Genomic DNA, 16,147 nt, shown 5'->3' on the forward strand with positions numbered 1-16,147 from the left:
TGTACATAGAGAGCAGTTTTTTTTTGCACAACCAATAACAACCTGCAGGAAAAAGAATCACAGGATTGTATGTGATGTCATGCATGTACTCTGAAAATAAATCTGAAATTCTGGAGTAAAATTGGAAGCAAACTGTTTCCTTGACATGTATCAATTTCACTCACTGGACACCAAGCTTCTCCCTTTTAATATTGTGGCTACATTCCAAAAAAAAATGTGCAAATTTGATTATCTTTTATTATCTTTGAATATTTTCTTCAATATTAGCTTTTATATTTAATCTTTTTACATTTGTCCCAACTTTATTTGGGTTCTGAGCTGTGAATGATAACCATTTAGCCTGAAACTGACCTACTTCTCCCATTTATCATTTGACATTTTTTTCTTTCTGATTTGTAACCTTTTCATCTGTTGTTCAAAGATTTGCCAATAATAATGTTCAGTTTTTTGCTTCACAGTTGTTTTTGTTTCATGTAATCTGTCAGGAAGTTCATGTGCTGGAGTGAATTGATTTTTTTCTATGTCTCTTTGATGAGGCGCCAACAGCATGTTAATGCATGCCTTGCTAATGAGGGAGAAAGCATCTGTGACCCTATACTGCTTTGATGGATTTGTATGCATTGAGTTTTATTGCAAACAAAGACAAAGTCATTGAAGCAGGATAATCCTCACTATAATACATAAAAATCAAAAGCAGGAATAAGTGAACATTGCCATATTCCACATCTGAAAGGGTTTCCAAGTTCTGCTTCGAAGTTAACAATGTTAGATTGGCAGAAGGAACATGGAAAGACTTCATTCTAGAGTAAATAAAGAAATAAAACAATACTTTCTGAAAAAAATAATGCTTATATAAGTGTAAAATTAACATGAAGACTAATGATGGTGGTTGATCTAATCTCATTTATATTATCTTTTATTCCTAACTTTCAAAGAAAATGGTGACATTCTTTATTTGCCTTCAAGATCTGGATTTTACTGGCAAGGGCAAAATTATTGCCCTTCTCCAACTACCCTTGAGAAGGTGCTTGTGAGCAACCTTCTGGACCATGACAGTCCTTCCCAAGATACGCCAACAATGATGTTGGGAGGAGTCTCCCAGGTTTCATACAACAATGAAAAAATTAACAGTAATATATTTCCAAGGCAAGATTGTACGATTTGTAAGGCAAGGCATATTTGGGGATATTCCCATTGAAGTGACATCTTCACAGAATGCTGCTCTGTGCTGCTCCGGTACTGATGGATATTTTGGAGGAGATGCTCTGACCAATCCTTGGCAACAGATATAGATTTGGTCTGTGCAGTTGTTGGAGTAGCTAAAGAGAATACTTGAGGAGCATTTTCCACACAATACACACTGCAGCCAGTCAGAGGGAAGAAATGCTTAGAGCAATAGTCAGGTGCCAAATGGGTTCTTTAGAGAAGATAAGCTGTGAACAAGTGTGGTCAAGGGAGAACATAGAACATTACAGCATAACATATGCTCATTGGCTTTCAATGTTGTGCCGACCCATATATTCCTACCCAAAAATAGTAAACCCTTCTTACCTCATACCCTCTATTTTTCTGTCCAAGAGTCTCTTACATGTCCCAAATGTTTCAGCCTCCACCACCATCCCTAGCAAGGTAGTCCAGGCATCCACAACTCTCCATGTAAAAAAAAACTTACCCATTGTAGAGCGCGTCAAAAGAATCAAAGCATGTTGATCCAAACCAAGGCTTTTATTAACTAGAAGACTGGAGTGTATCACATGTAGGTCGACCAGTCCAGAATGACCTGGTCTGGCTAGGAGCAACCCTTTAAGACCTGCCAGTAGGCGTGGCTATGCTCTCAGCCAATCACAATCATCCTGCACTACAATCTATACATATACACATTGGTGATAGAATCTGTACTATCACACCATGATATGTCCCCTAAACATTTGTCTCTTCATTTTGTACAGATGTTCTCTGGTGTTTGGAATTCCTGCCATGGGAAAAAAAGATGCAGCTGTCCACTCTATCTATGCCTCTCAGAATCTTGTCGACCTCTATAGTCTCCTCTCATCCTTCTTTGCTCCAAAGTGAAAAGTCCCAGCTCTACTAACCTTGCCTCTTAAGATTAATTTTCCAGTCCAGGAAATATCTTGGTAAATCTCCTCTGCACCCTCTCCAAAGCTTCCACGTCCTTCCTATAATGAGATGACCAGAACTGAACACAGAAATCTAAGTGTGGTCTCACCCAAGATTTGTAGAGTGGCAACATGACCTCTCAACTCAAACTCAATCCCTCTAGTGATGAGACACAACATCCCATAAGGCTTCTTCACTATCCTATCAATCTATTAACCTTGTGTCAACCTTCACATCATTTATCCACAACTCCTCCAACCTTCACATCATTTATCCACAACTCCTCCAACCTTCCACATCATTTATCCACAACTCCTCCAACCTTCACATCATCTGAAAACTTACTGACCCATCCTTCCACTTCTTCATCTAGGTCATTTATAAAAATTACAAAGTGCAGGGGACCTGAAAAACTCCACAAGTCAATGGCCTCCAGGCAGAATACTTTCTGTCCACTAATATACTCTGCTTTCTACACACAAGGTAATTTTCAATCCACACAGCCATGGTTCCATGGATCTTTCTGAATGAGTCTCCCATGTGGGACATGGTCAAATGCCTTACTAAATTTCATGTAGACATTTACCACCCTACTTTCATTAAATTCTTTTGTTACCCCCTCAAAAACTCAATTAGGCTTGCAAGGCATGATCCTCCCCTCATAAAACCATTTTGAGCATTTCTGAATAGACTGAACTTCTCCAAGTACTCTCAAATTTTATCCTTGAATCCTCTCCAGTAGTTTGCATACAAATGACATAAGACTCACTGGTTTATAATTCCCAGGATTCCCCCATTACCATTTTTAACCAAGGGGATGACATTTGCCATTCTCCAATCCTCCAGAACCTCCCCTGTGGCCAACAGTTAGCTGATGATGTCTCTTGAGGTGCAGACTCAAAGATTCAGAGAAGGAATTGGAGGACTGTTGTATGGATTGTGGACAATCATGTGGCCTCTCTGTCTGCAACCTGCTGGAAATGTGGATTACGGAGGGTCACGTGACCTCTCTGTCTAGAACCTAGTTAGAAATCACATCACCTGCCAATCAAGGTTGGACTCTGCCACCCATTAGTGCATACTGGACATTTGGCCCCTTCAAACACCTACTGATTCCCTGGGCTGGACTCTCCATCTTACTGTACTATAAAGTCCACCACATGGAGTTGCTTGCTCTCTTTTTCCCCTCATTCCTGAGACAAACACTGCTCCATTCCAGGACGTGAACTGTGGACAATGCTAGCGGACTTATTGGTAAGGTTGTACATAGCCTTGGAGCCACGCCCACGTTAGAAAAGGAATGATGGGTAGCTTATCGTAATTGTTGGTTGTTATGTCTATAGACATTATTAGTATCGGTAGTGATAAGCCCAATGTGACTGGGTGGTACAGTGCTTGTATGTCTGTACACATTTACTTGTATTGGAACAGTTAAGTTGGATGTGACTGATTATACTCTGTGTTTTGTGATTGAGAGTATTACTGTGTTATCCATGTTGTGATCCTCTTACTATAAAATTTTATAATAAAGATCCTTCCTGTGTTCAGCCTGTGTCTAGACTCATCGCACTTTGAACCCACTGAACATTTTCCTTCCCATACAATAAGGGCACGGTGGAATAGAGAAGTTTCACATACATGCAGGAAGCAGAATCAATACAGTTATCCGTAGAGTGGTGAGAGTTACGTGCCAGAGTAGGCTTGAAGCAAAGATATCACCAACAAAAAGAAAGGCATACTTGCGATCCATGTAAATGTTTCTCTGATTTGTAAATTAAAAGGGAAGGAATCAAAATTGTTGGTTTTCTTGATGAGGAATATAAAGATAGGTTACCCATGATGAAGATGAGGAGTGGGGCCAGGGAATTGGGAACTGCAAGATGGTGGAGGGCAGGAGAGGATTCACAGATATAATCGTAAGGGATACAGTTGAAGTATGCAGTTTGATGAGGCAAGAGCAGGCAGAAACGATAAGCCAACCAGTTCAGTCCTCTTTGTGTATCCAGAGAGAAAGTACTGTGGAGGTGCGGCGCTCTGAGTGAACTCGATGGGTAAATTGACGAACATCAAAATGATGCCATTCACTTTTACATTAAAAATGCAAAATATAATACAGAATCAGCTAAATGTACAACAGTAGAACCTTTTGTTTTATAGTTCTTAAACTTATATTTTACACTCAAAATCAAGTGAAGGCTTCTTTACATCAATTCAGGTAACTGTGACCAAAATAACTCCAATAGAATTTGGTGGTCGAACCCTTGTGGAAATGTGAAGTAATGTCACTTCTGCAATTTTTGATATGCAGCCTTAACTGACTATGGTCAATAAATTATTGAACAAGATGATAATCTACATTAATGTTGGCATTCAGTTCAAGAAGAATAGAAAATAAAAGCTGAGATATGATGCTGAGGTTTTATAAGGCACTAGTGAGACCTCACTTGGAGCATTGTGAAAAGGTTTGAGTTCCTCATTAAAGAACAGACGTGCTGATGTTGGAGAGAGTTCAGAGGAGGCTCACAAGGATGATGCTGGGTACTAAAGGTTTATCATGTGAGGAGGGTTTGACTGCTCTTGGCCTAAATTTGTTGGATTTAGGAGAATGAGGGGAGAATCTCATTGAAACACTTCCAAATTTGAAAGGGATGGACAGAGTAGATATAAAAAGATTGTTTCCCATGGTAGGAACATCTAGAACAAGAAGGCACAACTTCAGGATTGAAGGGTATCCATTTAGAACAGAGATGTGAAGTAAATCTGGATTTTGTTGCCACAGGCAGTGTGGAGGTTAGGTCATCAAGTACTTAAGGCAGAGATTGGTAGGTTCTTGATTGGCCAGGATATCAAAGTTACAGGGAGAAGGCCAGGCAGTGGATGTGAGTTGGAAAATTGATCAGCTCATGATTAAATGAAGGGGCAGACTTGATTGGTTGGATCGATTATTTCTGCTCCTATGTGTCATGGTCTTATGGAATGATTAATATTTTTAAGGTCAGCACTCAAGGCAGACTGAAGGAAAATTCTTGCTTAGAAATTCTCAAGCAACAGTTTTGACGACTATCCAATCAATTCAAAAACTCAGCAGTAAATGAAGGCCCAAGCTGGGCTTCAAGATATTGGGAGTTGCTGTGTCACTCTCCCATCAGCCTTAAAGGAATAGGACTATATTATTATGAAAGCTGTTCCATGGCAGTTGTGTAGTATGCAAAATAATCCGTTCAAATTTTCATCCAGGATTTTTCACTGATCTCTTATCTTGACTCGTAGTTACAGAGCTTGTATCATATAAATATTTTCATTAACAAACCTGAAGTTGATAAAGAAACCCATAATTCAATTTCTGTTGTTTAAAGGAATCCTTCCACTCAAGAAGATTTACAACAGTCACATTTGTTTGTTCTCTTCTACTTGTACATTCCCAACTGCATTTCACTTTCTAGTTGTTTGCAAATAAGCACAAATATAAGTCTCCCTTGATTTCAATTAATAAACGTCACATATTCCATCAATCAGCATTACACCAGGTAACTAACTTGAAATAATTTATCTCTGGTGAGCAAGTGAAACAGATCAAATGTGGACACTAAGTTAAAGGAACATGTAGGATATGCACATTACATTTAGTATATTGTCAGTGGTATGTGTCATCCATGCCAATGTGATTAATGTTTTAAATTGAGAACAATGATGTGAAAGACTTGAATTTAATTCTGCAGAAGTATTCTTGGAAATAATTATCTCAGGAAGAAAAAATCTGTCAAATTCCATGTACTTTTATAAATATTACCATTTAAAACTAAATCACTTTCTAACCGATGAAAGTGACTTTGATGAATTAATCCCATCTCTATTTTTTAAAATTTTATTTGATTAAAGCTTCTTGATGACAATTTCATTTAAAAGTAATTTGAACAAATATACACATCATTAATCACAGATACTTCATTGAAGAGAGGGAAAAACAGATAAATGGATTGCTTCTGCCTTAGTCAAAATACAGATAACGAAAATGTACTTATTTGGCTGTGAGAAGCACAGGACTGGCAGCTCGTCACTCCCAGGTTTTGACAGAGGGGTGGTAAAAGAGGTGAAAGGCTATATTATTAATGAGGGAGAATGTCAAAATGTCACAGCTGCACTAAGAGAGGAATAATGGAAGCTCACTCACTGAGGGAATATGGGTCGAGATTAAAAATAATAAATTTGCAATCACACTGATGGCGTTAAACCATAGACCTCCCAGGAGATAAAGGAACAGATATGTAGATGGAAAAATTGTAGAAGCAACAAAGTTATCATTGTGGGTGAATTTAAATTCCCCAGTTTTGATTGGGACTTCCTCAATGTAAGAGGCTCAGATGGATCTGAATCTCTTTGATGCATCCAAGTGGGTTCTTAAAACAGTACAAAGATAGGCTCATGAACCATACTGGACCTTCCTATGGAAAATGATCCTGGCCAGGTGACTGACTTCCATTTGGAAAGCATTTTGGAAACTGATCACGTCTTTCAGTTTAAAGTCAGTAATTAATAAGGATAATTCTGAACCTTGCAAGATTATCCAAAGCAAACTAAACTGTCAATTGAGCTATGGTGACATACTTAAGTCCTCAAGGCAAAATTGCACCTATTCAACCTAAAGTGCATGCAATTTCTGAATTTCCTATTCCCAATGGCAAGAAAGCAGTGAGAAAGTTTTAAGGAATGGCAGAATATTAATGGAAATTTTGCAGAAATTTTCTGGAAGTTGTTCTTCCTTTAACCAATCTTTTAACGAAAGGGGGAGAAATTTGTGTGGCACTGTGGCGATGCACAAATCTGCCACGATGAACAGGCCCCACTTGTTACACGCGATCAGTGGGGAAGTTAGACAGAGATGGCGACGCTTTCCCATCTCTTGTGCTCCACGACAGAGGGGGTGGCAAAAGAGGTGAACGGATTATTATTGCGACAGCGTGACACAAGCAGCAGAGCGTACGCATGATTCAGCTGCACAGCTAAAAAGCAAGCGCACAGAAATTAAATAAACATTCCTGGTGCAACCTCAGAGTTCACAGTCTGTATCTCCAGTCTGTTCACTCACTCACATCTAGCACTCTACATTTGGTGACCCCGACAAGTCTCCACGTTCTGCAGATTCTTGCTACATGGATCTTGCAGCAGTTGGTGCTTTCGCACTCAAGCTACCCACATTCTGGACCAACTGGCTCTGCACCTGGTTCAGACAGGCAGAGGCCTAGTTCCAGCTCAAGTAAATCTCTTCGGACTCCACCAGGTACTTCTACGCTGTCAGTTCCCTCGATCAAGAGACCGCTGGCACATGGACGACCTCATCTAAACACTGCTGGAGAAGGGTAAATACCTAGCCTTAAAGAACCTCCTCATAGACACCTAATGTCTCTCGTCCCGCCAAAGGGCGGCAAGACTCTTGAATCTCAACGTTTTACCTTCCGCCTTGATGGACGAGATGCTTGTACTGGCGGAGAGACATAAGCCCTGCCTTGTATTCAAATAGGCCTTCCTGGAGCAAATGCCCGAGGATATTCACCTTCTGCTTGCTGAACCTCGGAAGGTAGCAGCCTTGGCTGACATCCTCCACTGCATGAAATGTGAAAATCCAGAGCCCCTCCACAGACTAATCAAACCACCACAGCAACCGCCCTGCAAACTGAACCCATCAGCAGAGAACCACCCTGCCCACAAGACTCAGAATTCCACGGAGTCATGTCTGTGCTTCTATCACCAGCACTGGGGTGATAGAAGCAAGAAACTGCTGTTAATCCTGCTCGTTTCAGGGAAATAAGCGGGCCAGCCACCATTAGTGGCCGCAACATCTGGGCAGAGGAACAGCCTATTCCATCTGTGGAACAGCATCTCCATGCCCAACCATGCTTGTACACCCACAGATGGAGGCCCAAACCACCCTTATGGTTAATGCCTCCGCAACACCGATAGGAGCAGTCCTCGAGCTATAAATGGAAGCTACTTGCCTTTTCTAGTCACCATTTGGGCCTGCCAGAATGCAAATACAGCACGTTTGACAGGGTACTGCTGATCCTATAACTGGCCATATGCCATTTCTGGTATTTCCTTGAAGGCAGAGTCTTCAATGACCACAAACCGCTGATTTTTGCATTCACCAAAGTCTCAGACCCCTGGTCAGCTCATCAGCAGAGAAACCTATTGCACATCTCCGAATTCACCACCAACGTACGCCACCTCTCAGGTGAAGACAACTTTGTCATGGATGCCCTCTCCAGGCCAGCAATCCACCCCTTATCACAGGGTGTAGACTACCATGAATTGGCCCCCGCACAGGGGGCAGACCGAGACACAGCCTGCTTCTGCACAGCACCGACTGGCCTCCGGCTGGTAGACCTGCCCCTCGATGATGGCAAGATCACTATCCTCTGCTATGTCTCCACTGACATTCCTCAGCCAGTGGTCCCAGCAAAATGGTGCAAGGAGGTGTTCCACCTAATACATGGTTTCTCTCACCCTTCCATCCACATAACAGTCCACATGATCTCCACCAGATTCGTCTGGCATGGCCTTTGCAAATCTGTCACAGAGTGGGCATGTGCATGCCCCGACTGCCAACTGGCAAAAGTCCAGACCCACATCCGCCTGCCAGTTCAAGCTCACTATGTGTTGTTTCCAGCAGGTCCACGTGGACATTGTCAGGTCCCTCCCCATCTCTAAGGGGCAGAAATACCTACTCCCAATGGTGGACAGGCACACCAGGTGGCCTGAGGGGGTTCCCCTCATGACATAGCCGCAGACACTTGTGCCAGGGCATTCATGAATCCTCAATCACCCATTACCGCATTTCATCACACATCACCAAGGACCATGGAGCCCAATTCACATCATCCCTTGCCAAACTCCTGGGCACAGACCTACACCATGGCATACCGACCCCAATCCAATAGTCTGGTTGAGTAGTTCCACCGCCACCTCAAGGCTTCCCTGATGGAACACCTCGACAGCTCCAACTGGGTGGATAAGCTTCCCTGGGTCCTCTTCATATTCACACAGCCCCCCCAGAGGAACTGCAGGCATCTACCACTGAACTGCTCTACGGTGAGACCCTCACAGTGCCGGGTCAGTTCCTACCTCTGTCTCACAACAGCCCCAGGAGCCCTGTATGGACCTGCAGTGTCTTCAGCAGAAACTGGATACCATGGCCCGGCCAGCTCCATCCAGACACTGCAACCCCCCAGACTCGTGTGTCCACAGATTTAATGACTTGTGATTTTGCGTGTGTGCATAGGGGTGGACACAGAGCACCCCTCCAGTGTCCCTACAAAGTGCTCCACCGCACCACCTCTGCTTTCACTTTGCAGGTTGGTGACAGGGAGGAGATTTTCACAGTGGAACGCCTGGAACCAGCACATCTTGACCAGATGCAGCATTTCCCTGTGCAGTGGCCACCATGCCAAGTTGCCACCAATGCCAGTTCTGGGGGAGGGTGGGTGTTAGGTGGCGACGCACAAATCTGCTGTGATTAACTGGCCCTGCATGTTCCACAAGGTCAGCGGGGCAATCGCAGCAGAGATGGTGACATTTTCCTATCTCTTCCACTCCATGACGCAAGTTGGTGTGCACGCTTGTGTCAGTGTCACCCAAGTGGCAGAGCATACACACGGCCTGACTGCACAGCTGGAAAGCAAGCGCGCAAAATTTAAATAAATATTCCTGCTATGACCTCAGAGCTCACATTTTGTGTCTGCAGTCTGTTCACTCACTCACTTCCAGCACGCTATAAGACATAGATTTGTCAGAGAGCTTTAGAACATTTAAAGGAGATGCTATGCCATTACCCAGTTTTAAAATCTCCTGATTTTGACAGACCATTTTCTTCAGCAGTGGATGCCAGTGAGGGGGCAGTCGGTGCAGTTTTGTTACAAAAAAAAAGAAATTTACCTTCGAGTTGCCCACTTTTCAAAAAAATTTAGTGTTCATCAAAGGAATTATTCCACTATTGAGAAGGAACAGTGGTCTATAATATTTGCTCAGCAGAATTTTGATGTGAATCTGGGTACCACTCATGAACCAATTGTATTTACTGACCACAATCCTCTGGTGTTTTTGAATAAAATGAAGAATAAAAACAGAAGACTGTTAAACCGGAGTTTAAAATTACAAAAATATAATCTGCAAATTAATCATATCAAAGGTACAAATAATGTGATGGCAGATTGTTATTCAAGATGTTAAAATTGAACATTAAAAAAAATACAAACTCTCAAGATTGGGATAATTCTTTTGGAGGTAGTGTGTTACAGAGTACATTATATTATATATTAATATATCTCTAAAAGAGAGATTTTGGGGATTTAGTGTGTTGGTTACTTCACAGAGTAACACTTCACAAAAGCAATCTCATTTAAAATGCAAGAGCTTTATTGAAAGAGAGACTTCATGTTCACAGGGACTTTACATGACAATAAAGGAATGTTGAATCTAGTACTCATTCTGATTACATCATATTCTTAGCCCCTACCTACTGAATCAGTGATTAGTGCATCAACTAAAAAGCTTCAGATGATGTGCTAATCCTGACTTCAGAACTTTATTGTCCATTTATTGTTGTCATCTGCTCTCTTTGAATTGAGCACTGGTAACTGTCACACAATGCTCCCTGCATTTTCATAATTGTTTCATTAAAAAAGTTGCCATTGAATCATCTTTTTGGCCCTTCTGCAAACGTATTCTACCCTCTGCTGCATTTGTCAACCATAAAATTTCAATGCCATTGGAATGATAGTCTGCAGAAGCCTGAGCTGTTACCGTAGCTATGAGATGGCGATATAACATCTCTGAAATTGTAGATAATAGCAGAAAACTAGTTCCAATCCCACAATGAAGGCAGATGCAGTTCATTGAAAAAAATAACCTTCTTTCAATGACATCTCTATAAAAACATCACTTTTACAATCCTCCTAAAATATCCTCCAGTTAAGATTGTATCACATGAGAAAAAAAATCTATAATTCTCAGTCCTCAGTACACAAGATTGATTGGGATAGCAAAACAAATAACAATGACAATTATTTTTAGAAATAAGTGGACTTATATAGCTGTGAGAAAACATTCGCAAGATCAGCAACAATAGCTTGTATTTATAGGCCATTTAATGCAACACCACCCTACAGGGTGATTCCAAAAATATGCCACAAAACAAATCATTATCAGGAGATATTAGAACATTCGTCAAAGAAGGAGGGCTGAAGGATCATCCATACTGAGGAGTGAGAAGTAATGAGCACAGATTTGAAAAGATAATAACTTTTGTTTTGGGAGCTACAGAAATGACCATCGATGGTGGTGTGATCGAGAGCAATTTTATTTACTATTTCCGAACACAAATTGAATGTTAGAGTCGTACATCATGGAAAGAATCCCCTTCATCTGCTGAGTCTGGGCTATCTATCAATAACTCATTTGGAGTAATCCTGTTTTATTCTCCCCATATACTATCGCAAATCAGAAGTCAACCTTGTGAGCTAAAGATAATGTCAGCTCCCTTCCAGACAAACGGAACACTGATGCACAGTTTGATGAGAAGAACAGGATGATACTGAAGAAAGCTCAGTGTCTCCCTGATGAATGGGAACCCTCCATAGCGCAGTGGATGTGAGGAGAACCCGTGAAACCACACAAGGCAGCGGGACCAGATAACATACCTGGTACTGAAGGGCTATGCAGACCAATTGGCGGAGGTTTTCAAGGACATCTTCAACTTGTCATTGCAGCAGTCCATTGTCCCCACTGGTTTCAAGTCAGCTATCATCATCCAAGTATCCAAGTGGGTGACAATAACAGGCATTAATGATGACCAGTCTGTGTCATTGACCTCCACCATAATGAAATACTTCAAGCCTCTGGTGATGGAAAGCATACTTCCCAGATTTACTGGACCTACTTCAATACACCTATAGAATAACTTCTTCCACTGACAATGCTCTAGCCTTGTCCCTTCATTCCATCCTGACCCACCTGGAGAATGATGCTACTGATCATCGACCTCAGCTTGGCATTAATACGGTCATTACCCAAAGGCTGGTGGAGAAGCTGTCCTCATTGGGACTCAACGCCTCTCTTTGTAATTGGATTCTGGATTCCTAACAGAAAGAGCACAGGTTGCTCGGGTCAGTGGCAGAACATCGAACCTGTCAGGCTGAGCCCAGGCACACGATAGGGCTGCGTACTCATCCCATTCCTGCTCACACTACTGACTCACGATTACGTCGCTAGATCCAGCGCGAACAGTGTCATCAAATTCACAGCTGACACTACAGTCATTGGCCTCATCAGCAACAGCGACGAGTCGCACTGCAGAGTTGAAGTGGAAAATCTTGTGATATTGTGCGAGAATAACAACCTGAGTCTCAAGTGAAGCATGAAAGTCTTTAGACACCACGTTTGAAGTAAAAATACAATACTGGAGAAACTCAGTAGGTCAAAGAGTGGACTTTATATAATAATGATACATAACCTATGTTTCAGCTTGAGCCCTTCAAGGTGAGTCGTCAAGGAAACCTAAGTCTCAACATGGACAAATCAAAGGAGGTTATTGATGACTTCAGGAGGGCCAGGAACAACCACCCTCCACTACACATCAATAATTCTGCAGTGGCGAGAGTAGAGAGCACCAAGTTCCTTGGAGTCCACTTATCTAGTGACCTATCATGGACACATGACATCTCCTCGCTTGAGAGATAGAGAGCCAGCTTCTTCCCATGGGCAGTGAGAATGCTGAATGCCCAAAGGAACTGTTCACCCTAACCATCTGAGACTCTCATATTTAGAAACAACATTTATTTAATTGTATAAATGAAATACTTGTCCTGCATGTGTATTGTTTTCTGTATATGTGTTATGTGTGGGTTTGTGTCTGCATACTTTGCACCAATAACGAGAGACCACCGTTTCGCCAGTTTGTAGTTGTACAATCAGATGACAATAAACTTATTCCCATTCACTCTGTCAATCACCTAAGAACAATTTACAGTGCCCATTTAATCTACCAACATACACATGATAGTGATGTGGGAGGAGAACTGGGAGAAATCTACATCTTTACATGACAATGAACAAACCCCTCACAGACAGTATTAGAGTTCAGGAATGAACCATGCTCGCTGGAACTGCACGAAAGCAGTTTCATGGCTCTGCTCAAATCTCTTATCAAGTTTTAAAAAGGCCGAATTTACAGAGATTTGGGTTTTAAGGCCTTGAAGGGAAATAAAAACAAGGGTGCAAATTTTAAAATTGAATTCATAAAATGGCAGAGGATGGCAGACTTTTAGGAGGCTTCACATTGATGGAGAAATAAGAGCAAGTTGGAATAATCACATGCAAAACAAAGATGTTGTTGATGGTGACATAAAATTTCAAGCAACTGGAATGAAATGTACATTTTGAGCTTTAGATGCATTATATTTAAAAAAAATCATTCTCTGCACTCAGAAATGGTTGGCGTGTTTACTTAACCCCTGTGTAAAAAATGTTTCTTGACACAATGGCTCATTATACAAATATAAATTTTCCAAGCCCAATAAAGTCGTCAATTGTTAAAAGGATAAATAGTCTCTGACACTTTTTCTGCATTTGCTGGTTTAACTTCTCTTTCCCTCTGTTTTATGAGACATTTTAAATTAACATTAACAACCTCTTCACCTTATCACAGGTGATAAACGTAAAGAAATAATGATGGCATATCTCTTCATGGTAAACAATGGATATAAAAGATACCTTACATTGAATATCAGGTACATAATATATACAAATCTTATGGGTGTGTGTAAGTGATTCAGGAAGCTTTGTACAAAACCATTTCAACTGTATCTTGAAAACCCATAAAATATTCCAATCATATTTAAAATACTGAAACACAGTGAAGTCTTCCCTTTATTTTCAAATGAGCTTTATCTTTTCATAAGATAAAGGCATGGCATTACTCATGTATATAAAAATAAACGTAGACACATTTGTCTCTTACCTTATTGGGGCTTATTGCTGTAATTATCCAGACGCACTGAGCGTTGCTGTCATATTGGAAGGGGAAATTGGGAGACACAAAGCTGCCAGCTGGACCATTCAAATTAACACCACAAGTTTTCACTGAAAAAGACAAGATGATTGTTTGATGTGAGTTTCCTCAGGTAACAAACTAAACATAAGTATATTGAACTCTCACAAAAAGTCACAAGATATTTCCAGATTAGCTTTTTTTCCCCATCTGCAGCAGTAACTTTGGCAGAGAAGAAGAAATAACACTGGATGGGTTTTCTAACAATCTCTTGTAAATTAGAGTAGGTGATCTGAAGGATTCAAGAAACCACTTCACAGGTCTATGACAGAGGCTATCTCACTGACTCGGCACAACACCCTGTACCACCTGAACAGCAAAATTGGATACATCAGGTTGCTCTTTATTGACGATAGTTCAGCATTCAACCCCATCATCCCCTCAAAACTGATCAGCAAACTGCAAGACTTTGGGCTCAATATCCCACTGAGTCATTGGATCCTGCATTTCCTAACATCCAGATCCCAATCAGTGAGAATTGGAAAGAACGTCTCCAAAACAGTCTCCATCAGTAGCGGTGCACCACAGAGCGGCATACTAAGCCCTGCTCTACAATAAAATTCCTGCTAACCAGCAACTTTGGGGATTGTGGATGCCAGAAACACATTTTTACAATGCATTAAGAATAAGCAGTTTTAAAAACAAGAGAGTGCAAAATGTAATTTTTAAAAAAAAATCAGTACTGTAGTCCTTATTTATGTAAAGTTCACTTCAATCAAGAAAACCATGTAACTTATAAAATTTAAATTCTAACTCCAGTTGTTAGCACAAAACTGTATTTAAACAGCTACTGTGGGCAGACATGACTGGGCTGATTATTTACTCCCATCTTCACCAAGGGTTGGTGTGTTGCTTCAGAGAATATTTACTTTTACAATCTTAGACTTTTATTTAGATTTTTTTTAATATATTTTTAAATTTCTTCAATTTTGTTTTGCTGGTTGGTTGGGTTAACAGTTGCTTAAATACCAGACACTAGGGATTTTACTGTATTTGCTTTACACCTACGACTGTATGACAACACCATTTACAAATTTGCTGACAATACCATGGTAATGGGCCGTATTGAAAGGGGCAATTAATCAGCACACAGGAGGGAAACTGAAAACTTGGCTAAGCAGTGCATCAACAATAAACTTGATCTCAATGTCACGAATGCCAAGGAGCTGATTGTACACATTAGGAAGAAAAACCAGAGGTGGGCAATCCAGTGATCACTGGGGGGTGAGAATGAGCAAATCTAAGTCAACTCAGAGGACCTTCCCTGCACTAACTTACTAATGTCCTCATGAAGAAAGCACGTCAGTGCCCCTACTTCTTCAAGAGTTTGCAGAGGTTTGGTATCACATTGTAAACCTTGGCAAACTTCTACAGTGAATATTGGGAAATGCGCCGACTTTCTGGATCATGGCCAGATGGGGGCGCCAATACCTGCAAAAGATAGTGGACACATCACAAAGCTAACCATCCCCTCCACCAATAATATCTAAAGGGACGCTGGAGTCAGAGAGCATCAAGGATCCACACCACTCAGGACATGCTCTGTTCTCACTGCAGCCATCAGGAAAGATGTATTGGTGCCACACTCTCATATCAGCAAGTTCAGGGCTATTTACTACCTCTCTACTATCTAAGCAATAGATTCATTGACTTATTTCAGGACTCAAACTATGCACATTATTTATTACCATGTAGCGAGTGGTGCATGAATAAAGCACAACAGAAATTCTGAACCACCAGAACTGTTTATTGGAATCTTCAAAGGAGTTTAAATAATTACAGTTGGCATGGCTTCATAATCATCCAACTTCTGAAGTCACAAGCCTCCCAGTGAGCCTCCCGGCCACCGCGAATTCCTGGGCCGGCAAATGTGGACATCGGTTAATGGGGTGGTGTTATTCACCACATAAACCACCCTGCCCCCCCATT

General features: G+C 41.2%; 1 protein-coding gene across 3 annotated transcripts in view; it reads right to left on the bottom strand.

The window, feature by feature from the left end:
* The window catches only part of csmd3b (CUB and Sushi multiple domains 3b), a 927,060-nt gene that overhangs the window by 660,582 nt on the left and 250,331 nt on the right, over positions 1 to 16,147 (bottom strand). For all 3 annotated transcript variants that reach the window (XM_069920534.1, XM_069920535.1, XM_069920537.1), the window contains one exon: positions 14,129 to 14,250. In XM_069920534.1, the coding sequence (XP_069776635.1) occupies positions 14,129 to 14,250 (122 nt within the window). The remainder of the gene's footprint in view (positions 1 to 14,128; positions 14,251 to 16,147) is intronic.

The sequence above is a fragment of the Narcine bancroftii genome, chromosome 2, assembly GCF_036971445.1.
Source record: "Narcine bancroftii isolate sNarBan1 chromosome 2, sNarBan1.hap1, whole genome shotgun sequence".
NCBI lineage: Eukaryota > Metazoa > Chordata > Chondrichthyes > Torpediniformes > Narcinidae > Narcine > Narcine bancroftii.